At 36.0% G+C, this 9,609-nt stretch overlaps 1 protein-coding gene across 1 annotated transcript; it reads left to right on the forward strand.

Moving 5' to 3' along the window:
- Positions 1–1,523: 1,523 nt before the first annotated feature.
- On the forward strand, positions 1,524–9,092 carry CMAS (cytidine monophosphate N-acetylneuraminic acid synthetase; the record flags this gene model as incomplete). Its single annotated transcript, XM_010163346.2, has 7 exons — positions 1,524–1,672; positions 1,896–2,051; positions 3,698–3,831; positions 5,079–5,173; positions 5,946–6,117; positions 7,939–8,089; positions 8,821–9,092. Coding segments are annotated over exons 3-7 (816 nt in total), but the record flags the coding sequence as incomplete, so codon positions are not given.
- Between the last annotated feature and the right edge of the window lie 517 nt (positions 9,093–9,609).

Here is a 9,609-nt window from a genome sequence, read left to right on the forward strand (position 1 = left end):
TTTCTATACACATACTAATAAATTTAATTAAAACCAGTGTGTGGTTAGGTCACATATATAGCATGCCTAAATAAAAGTTCCCAGTGCAAACCTACTGCATTATGATCAAAACAGTGACTTCATGTAGTCAATTAGAAATAGAGCCCAGCTAGACTGAGAGCTGGCAGTAAGCACGAGCCTTCTGTGTCTCATAGCTGCTGCACCATTATCTCTTCTGGAAAATCTTTTTTTACTGTATATGAAAAGTAGAGGAAGCATTGCTGACTTGGTTTTATTTTTAATAACGAAGCAGTCAAAAATGTTTCTCACCTAGATTACTGATAATTATTTAATGCATGTGAATCATATTTTTAATGACCTGTGGTGGATATGGTGGTTTGAGCAGCTTCCTCATTTTCTGTTTGGCATCTGGATTTGCCCAACAGGAAGCCACTCAGGGTTTTGTAGCCTGCCTTTGAGGCCTGACAGGTGCATTAGGTAGAAGGAAGTGTGCTGGGTTTTCTAGTTCCTTTTGAAACAACTGTGCTGACAGGGTAAATGTTACACAACTGAACTCTCTCACTTGAATGAGGAGCGTATATTTAACAGGTCTGTATATTAAACAACCTGTAGCAGTGTATGGAAAATAACCTCTTCTGCATTTGTTCACATGGGTGTGACTTGACGTTGCTGTCGTTGTCATGCATATTTTTATTCTGATGATCCCATGGTGTCTTTGGATTGAAAAACTTAACTAAAGCACCTTTTGCTGTGTACAGTGCATCGAGAATGCCAGTGTTGCTGGGAGAAGGAGGGTTCCTTTTCATAATTTTTGTTTTTCTCTCTCACATGCTTTTTTGTCACAATGATGGCAGCGGTGGCCTCACAGTGCTCAGACAATGTTTATCATCATGTAATACTCAGACTTAGCCCTTCCTTTTGTAAATGTTTATTATCCCTGAACAATCACAATCTTGCTTTACCGGTATTGAAGGTTTTCTGTGACAAAACATTTGTGATTGGAACTTTAACAGCTCTTTCTCTGGGATTGTATGAAGTCTAATTCACACATTTTAAAACCCTTGCAGAATAAGCTGATCTTCTAACTGTGTGGCAGTTTTACTTGTTGTCAGCCTTGTTTCTGAACTCTTAAAAGATTCTGAATGTCTCATTCAACCCATTTGCAATTCAGTGATCTAACAAATTGTAGCATGCTGACACTGGGTTTTTCTGGTAACACTTCTGCATTTTATGTTGCTTAAGCTCCCTACCTACTTGGTAGATCAAACACTCTGCAGAATTAAATGGAAATGCAACCTAGACTTGAGATTTTAGAGTCTAGTGAATGTGTGTGTTTAATCCCTATTGTTAAAAGTTACTTGTTGGTCTGACGGGTAGTTTTACTACTGCAAATATAAGAACTAGTTCCTTCCATTGCAAGGTGTAATGTGTATATAAACCAGGGTGTTGTTCAGGTTAGATCATGGCAGGCAAGTCAACAATGATGGGATTTATTCTTTATATTAATTTCTGTCACTGTCTGCCAACAGTATCTGGGTTTCTACAGACCACGATGAAATTGAGAAGGTTGCAAAGCAGTTTGGTGCTCAAGTTCATCGCAGAAGCCCCGAAGTATCTCAGGATTCCTCAACTTCTCTAGAAGCTATCAGAGAGTTTCTTAATCATCATCATGGTAAACCAGTAATGAAATATGTTGAGCTTTTATGTTGTAGCCTCAGAGGAATGATGCATTTGTTATTTACAAAAATAAGGAAAGCCTTTAGTAAATTGTGGTGGTTTATCATAAAAACTAGAAAGATTCTTCTTTTTTTTTGTCATCAACTCATACCACACTTTGTAGTTGTGTGTATTAAGAATATTCATTGTTTCATAATTGTTTGTTTGTTTTTCTTTAGAGGTTGATATCGTAGGAAATATTCAAGCAACATCTCCCTGTTTACATCCCAGTGATCTTATAAAAGTGGCAGATCTGATCCAGAAGGAGGGGTTTGATTCTGTCTTTTCTGTTGTCAGACGACATCAATTTAGATGGAGCGAGGTAAAAAAAGGAGGTAATTCTTACCTGTTTCTGGTTACAGTTATAATTAATATGTTTTCTTTTCAAATGGTTTATTTTCATTCCCATGGTATTTACATTACATCAGGCAGGGACTGAGTTCTTGGAGAGGTGTGAGATGACTTAGAAATTCTTTTTAAGTAGTTCTGTTTTGATATTACTGATCATTGCTCAGCCTTTCTGTAATTGTTTTGTAGGAGTGATAAGGTATTGAAAATTAAAATGTTGTTAACTTGTCGAGGCTCACAATCTAGCTCCCAAAAACTTCACATGTTAACTTCTGCTTGGTGGGTATTCATGTGTATGTAGACGTGACACTGAGGTCCTGTCTTAACTAGGAAAGCGTTTGTTCTTATTATGCAGTAGCTAACAAATGACAAATAATGTGAGGTAAAGACCTAATGAAGATGGGATGGCAACCTCTTAGCCTGGAGACTTAGGGTTTGCTTCAGCCTGCTAATTTGGCTGCCGACTTATGTCAAACTGCAAACTGCCTTTGAGTCATGAGGACTGAACTCATGTTAATTAGCTCATACTGTGAGAAGAATATGACTATTTTTCTGTGAGAAAATATGCCTCTCGGCTACAGTTGCCAAGATGACTAAAGACTGAACTCTCTACTCACAAATTAAGCTTGTACCTTGTAGCTATAGAAGTACCTTTTGTTCTTGTACAGAGAACTCTTCTGCACATTATCGGTGTTGGTTTTGTTTCTGTGATTAAAGCAGAAATGTTTGCTGCTTTTTCTCAAAATGGTTAGTGCAGATAGTGCCACATCTTTATTTTATTTTTAAAAAATGAATGTTACCCAGACATTACAATTATTCCATTGAGATTAAAAAAAATTCATCTGAAGCATTTTATATGAGTTTACAAAGCATCATGCTATAAAAGAGCATGTGAAATAAATGAAGCCTGATGTTAGAGATAAGTTGGAGTAAAAGTCAGGCCTTTGTTTAGAATAAACAGATAACTTGAACATTCTCATTGTTCCCCACTGTTTGTTTACTTGTGGACACTGATTAAACCACTTATGAAAAGTTAATATAAAGTGTATCCTTAAATAAGAAGTACTTGAGGGAAGTGCCAAGATGTTTTCAGAGGCACAGTTTCTTTCTTTTTTTTAACCTTCCAGATTTCAAGTTAGTGCTCTCAGCTCTTGGAATTCATTCAGTGCATTCCTGGCTTTAGGTGTAGGTAACTGCATGGTTTGTTTTGTGTTTACCCTCTCTGCAGGTTAAACCCCTTCCTGTCATGTACTAGGAGACAGAGTATGGAAGGAGTGTAGTATTTCTTTCATATTGGCAAGGCAGTCTAGAAGAATGTTCCCCCTACTCCTTTTAGTAACCAGTTTTGGAGCTGATGACCCCTCAGGGTTTTTTGGTTTTTGGGGTTTTTTTTAAGTTGGAATGAAAATTTGCCTTTTCCACTGCTAGAAATGCAGTTCATTATCCACAGTTCCAAGAAAGAGCAATTAGTTCAGTGACTCTTTATAAAGCTCAGCAACAAGATGCAGTAATGAAGTAAGTTGGTGACTGAATTATGTCCTTAGTTTTTCAACAGAGAGCTATTTAAAGGAAGTTAAGTGACTCTGAACAGGGATTCTGGAAAACTTATTTTGTCATTTTTATCTATTAACAGAAAACAAAATGACAGAACCCCAAAACCTGAATCCAGCAAAAAGGTACCGGAGGCAAGATTGGCCTGGGGAGCTGTATGAAAATGGCTCATTTTATTTTGCCAAGAGACATTTAATTGAGAAAGGCTACTTGCAGGTTTGTGCTTCTCTTTTCCATGCTCTTTAGAATAATACATCTTTTACTCTTGCAATAGAGGATTCAATAATGCATTTCTATTTCTGATGCAGTCAGCATGAAGTAACAGCACTTTGATCTCGGGACAGTTTGCTTATTGTTTGTAGCTAAGGCAGTTCCAGTAACAACATCCTCCACAACAAACAAATTTATACAAATAATATAAACCTAAAACAGTAGGATATTGAGTTTCACATCAGTTCACCAGTATGTAAGTGCATTCTATATAATTCATTTTAGTGTTACTAAGGGTGTGAAACTGACCTTCATGCAGTGTAGGCTTCTCATATAAATGTATAAACTTGTATTCTTAGACAGTTTTGCCTTATGCCAATTTTGTACTATAACTTAAATGATCTTTTTCCCTTTCTTCATATTTACATCCCAGTGTAGTAGTGCACAACAACTTTATTTACTTCAGCTTTCTTTTTGTTTGTCTACAAGTATAGTCTCTTAGTTTTCTCATGCAAGACAAGTTCTCGGTCTTACAAATAATTTCCAGTATTTGTCAGCAGAACTGAAAAAAAACCCAGTGTAGATATTTCTATATCTCTTATGGGAATATGTTGCTAGTGTAGGTTCTTATTTCTCTCTTTTCCAGATGTCATTAATGCTAGTGAGATACTAGCTTTAGGTCACTATAGTTTGCACAGACCCATGCAGTGCCAGCTAGTGCTGCGTAGACTTGCAAGCATTGATCTGGATAGTACAATTGTCTTGAATTCTACATTTTTATGAAGGTTGGGCCACTAATTCTCTGAGGATCAGGGCTTTTAGGTTTTTTTTAATTACATTGGCCTGTGGCAGATATTTTTCCAATTGAAATTAAGTCTTTGTGTAGATACCAAACAAAAAAAAAAGCATATTCTTGATAAGTAAATGCTAAAGGTATTACTATTTTACTGCACTAAAAGACCTAGTGAAACCAGTGTGACATAATGACTATAATGCATAAAACATCTTTCTTGCATGCTTTCTCTAGTTGTAAAATGGATATACTTACTAACTAATTGCCCTTAGAAAGTTGTTTCAAATGCTTGGTTCTGTGTCACTGGCAAAAACATCATTACTGATGGTTCACTGATATATAAGCTAGGGTGACCACTGTGTAACCAGATACTTGTCTTTCATTACATGGAACTGAATTGTACAATTTTGTGTTTGTATTAACCCAAGCAGAAAATTTTGATGGGTTCTCTTATATTTAGGGTGGTAAAATGGCCTACTATGAAATGCGCGCAGAGCACAGCGTGGATATTGATATAGACATTGACTGGCCCATTGCAGAGCAGAGAGTATTGAGGTAAAAGCATTTTTTTATTCCTTTATTTCTTTGATATCATTCATTGTTTCAAAATATGGTCATGTGAATATGTAATGTAAGTCAGCAAGATCAAATATAATTGGACAATTTTATTTCCACTAATCATTTTTTCCTATCTCTGCTGAAATCATCTGAATTGCCTTTGCTACATGTTTGGGGTTTTTATTGTGGGGGTTTTTTGGGGGGTTTTTTTAATTCAGCTTGGGGGAAAGTGTGAGCCCCACTATACCATAGCAATGTGTTGGCATCATCTCTGGCTTTTCCAGCTGAGTTTTCTTAGGCTTTTGTGGTCTGGGCCACATTTACTGGTGCAGATGACTGAGAGTGTTCATGCAAAAGGCATGAGCTGATTACGTCTTGCCAGCTGCCTTTTCTTTGCAGCTACTCTACACCTCTATAAGGAAGTAATGGGAGGGAATGGAATAAGTTTTCTGTGCCTTTTTCATCCTTTACTCCATTTTGTTTTTTTCCCAAATAAATGCTACAGAACATAATCTCTTATGCTAAGTAAATAAATCTCATCCTGATTTTTAAATGGATAACATAACTGTGCTGTCTTTTGGATCATTCTTTTTTTTTTTTCCTTTGAAGAGGTAGGATATATCTGGAGAGTGACTACTGTGAGGAAAGACATTAGAAAAAAAGAATTTCAAAGCTGATTCTTCTGTCTGAAGATTACAATTGTATTTGAAATATTTGGTTTTCGAGTGTACAAAAACTTCCATCCTAAAAAGATAACTTCTTTGTCTAGCTTTGGATATTTTGGCAAAGAGCCGTTAAAAGAGGTGAAGCTATTGGTTTGCAGTGTTGATGGATGCCTGACAAATGGTCGTATTTATGTGACAGAAGATCAGAAGGAAATGGTCTCCTACGATTATAGAGATATGGTTGGTATTGATCTATTGAAGAAAAGAGGAATCCAGGTAAGAGTTGTTCTGAAGTATGAGGCTTTATGTCTGATGTAACCTGAACGTTAAAAGATTCTCAAACCCTGCAGCATATAGAAGTTTCTTCAGAGTACTTGTGATGGAGTAGCATAATACATTGGTTCAGGGTTGGGATAAATGTTGTTCTCTGATCCCTTAGAGGAAAATAACCACTACATTCGTAGTAGCTATAGTATCTTTCTCTTTTTGTCCTGGAAAAATGTGGGAAGAAATATTTATAGTGTTTTGCCAGCACCAGTCATACTAGACACTCATTAATTAGCAGTCAGCTTTACCAAGCAGGGATATGTTGTGACCTCTTGGCTATAGAAAAGGAAGAAATCAGTTGGTTCATCCTAGATCACCCATGATTGTTGCAAAGAGGGGAAATCAAACCCAAAACACTTTTTTGTCTGCGCAGTTGTTTTAAACATAACTTATGTGCTTTGAAGTTGTAAGAATTCAGTGTAAATCAAAACCTGAAACAACACAGATTGTAACATGGCTGCTTTAAATACTATTATTATTATTGGTTATAATTACTGCTGATTTGAATATTTGTTTGCATTTATGTAAAATTAGCCACTTGGCTATTTTCTGTCTGTGCTGCTGCCTTAGATGTAGCTGGAAGAATTTTTGGACATAAGAACTAAGTACAGATTTAAACTGCTTTCAAAGAGCCTTAACTCAGTTCTGTTGCAGATAGAGATAGGCACAGATAAGACAAGAGGTGTAGCCATACCCCAAGGAGACTTCTCCAGATACATTTTTGGAGTTTCTGTTGCAGGATTTTTTTGTAACGAGTTAGACAAGACATTCATGACATACATTGATGCAACTGTTGCTGCCTTGGGGCAGTGAAATGGAGTAGATGGTTTTTCAAAACTCCCTCAGCTTCATTTTCTTTGAGGCAAAAGGGGGAGGAAGCTTGAAATAATTGTTTTAATTATCAATTATTTACATACTTGCTGTGACTTGGAATCTTCCATTAAAAAACTCCTGGTCTTTGTGCTACAGTTTATATATTTCTTATATATGTTGCTGATATACTCTTGCTTTTTGTACCATTCCTGTTCATTCTGTACTTAAAATCAGTGCCAAGTATTTGTTAGTATTTAAAAGCAATAAGAGAAGATAAACTTGTCCATAGCTTCAACAGAAAACTTGGAGGAGTTGTGTCTGATGATTTTTAAAAAATCCTGTGGCACCAGTCTTCTGGTTTTAACTTACCTTGAACATCGTTTCTGAAATTTCAAATTTGGAATTAACTTCTGAAAATGAATGTACTGTACCACTTCAATCTATTTTGTGTTCTGTTGATGCTCTGAATTCTTACTGTAAGTAAAATAATGTTATTAGGTAGAGGAGTAATGGGAGATGCTTCATAATATTTTACTTCTACAAATATTACAGAAATCTTCCTTGGGAATTCTCTTATTCACTACTGTGGCTGAATTAGGTGATATTGCAGTAGATAGTCATCATGCCACTGTGCTGTGATATCCAGTATTTTATTTGGCACGGGTTGCATTTAAAAAGACAAATGTAAATTACTTTTTTTGAACCTCAGGGAAACCTACAGAATAGTATTTCACTTTCTCAAAGCAACTTCAAGACTGTAATGTGGGTTTGGATGGTAATCACTTCTGCTCTGAGTTTTGATTGAAGAAACCAGTTATTCAGTGCTTTTCTGATACCTGAGAGAGTTTCTATGAGCAATACTTCTACTGTTTGGGTTTGGTTTTTTTTAATAAATCAACTTACATGTCTTATTTCTTTGTGTATAGAATTTATGCTCACTTGACTTTATTTTCATAGGTTCGACTCATCTCTGAAAGAGACTGTTCAAAAACACTGTCAGCCATGCAGCTGGGATGTATAGCAAAAGTTAGTGCAACAAATAAATTACAAGTCCTGGAGGAGTGGCAAAAAGACATGGGTTTGAGCTGGAAAGAAGTTGCTTACTTAGGTCAGTTCCTTTTTTTTGGTAGTAAAATTGTGTGTAGGATACACAAATACAAGCTTCATAGTGCTGCTCAACTTCAAAACACTTTGCTCTTTGTTAATGCAATAGACTTTATGGGATTGACCTCCAAAGTACAGCACACAGTCACCAAAAGCAGATGTGTATTTTAAGACTTGTTAGGATACAGTCTAAATATTAGACACATTGATGAATCAGTGTGTTAATTTGGTAAGGGAAGTCTTAGCTGTTTTTATAGTGAGATTTAGGAAAGTTTTTGTTATTACAGAAGCATACAGTCACAGCTCACAATTTTGAACTGGTTTTGCTTCATTTCAGATGAATATTGTATAGATTATATTCTGAAATTGAAACAGGAACTAGAATTAGAACTGAAAGCCGTGTGATTCTGTACAAAATTATATTTCAGTGACAGCTTAATTGTATAGTCCCACAAATACTTATCCAGTTCCTCAAATAATTTTACTGCTCTTAGAAGTACTGTTGTGTTGCATGAAGATTGTGTAAAGTGTCATCAGCATTCACATGTATCACTAAGATTTTCCAGGAACTGACTCATGTGTGTGAAGTGCTGTTGAGCTGCTGAGATGAAAGTTGTGACGAGGATACAAATTTAAAAAAAACAGATTAATACACACACAGAAGAATGTTGATTTTTCTCAGGGGTTTTTTTTTTTTGGTGATATTTTGCCTTGTCTTGTCATCTTTCTCGATAGGAAATGAGGAGTCTGATGTGGAGTGCTTGAAGAAGGCTGGCATGAGTGGTGTGCCTGCTGATTCTTGTGCAGTTGCTCAGAAGGCTGCTGGCTACATTTGTAAAAGCAATGGTGGCTGTGGAGCTGTCCGGGAGTTTGCAGAACACATATTCCTGTTGTTAGAAAAAGTGAACTCTGCAAGAAAGCAAATGGAAGTGAATTCAGCAGACAGGGGTGAAATGAGAACAGCAGGAGAGGAAATAAGAACTAATGAAAAAAGAGTAACACAGTTGGTAAATCCTGCTTTTCATCTTCTCTTCCTCTCTCAGTAAGTCTGTATCCCAAAGGATGGCTTATCTTTGAAGTTTTACTTTGCAGTAGCATTAAAAAGATGTTTCCCTCTAGTTTAAAGTCCCACTTTGATTAAGTGTTGATACTCCTGATCATATTAATGATTTATTTTTTTTTTAAAGCCATTTAAGTGCAATAGAAGGAATGCTACAAAAGGTAGTGTCCTGTAAATCTACTTTTAATCATTACACCTACAGGAATGTTGTGTCTTTATTTCATAATCTGAATATTTTCAAGGATCAATGATTTTGCCTCATCTGAGGATTTGTAATTCAGACTTCCAAAAAAAATTTCTGTTGGCTTTGGCCATTTTGTATACATTTCCTCTATCAAATTCAATATGATGTTGTTGTGTACTTGATTTTTATAGGATTTGTCCCTAGTAAGGAAGAGTTTTAGCATATGCTGGAGAAGTTGAGTATGAAATAACTATCAGACTTCTTTCTGTACTTTTAAAAG

This window comes from Antrostomus carolinensis, unplaced genomic scaffold, assembly GCF_000700745.2.
Source record: "Antrostomus carolinensis isolate BGI_N321 unplaced genomic scaffold, ASM70074v2 scaffold49072, whole genome shotgun sequence".
In the NCBI taxonomy this organism is placed as follows: domain Eukaryota; kingdom Metazoa; phylum Chordata; class Aves; order Caprimulgiformes; family Caprimulgidae; genus Antrostomus; species Antrostomus carolinensis.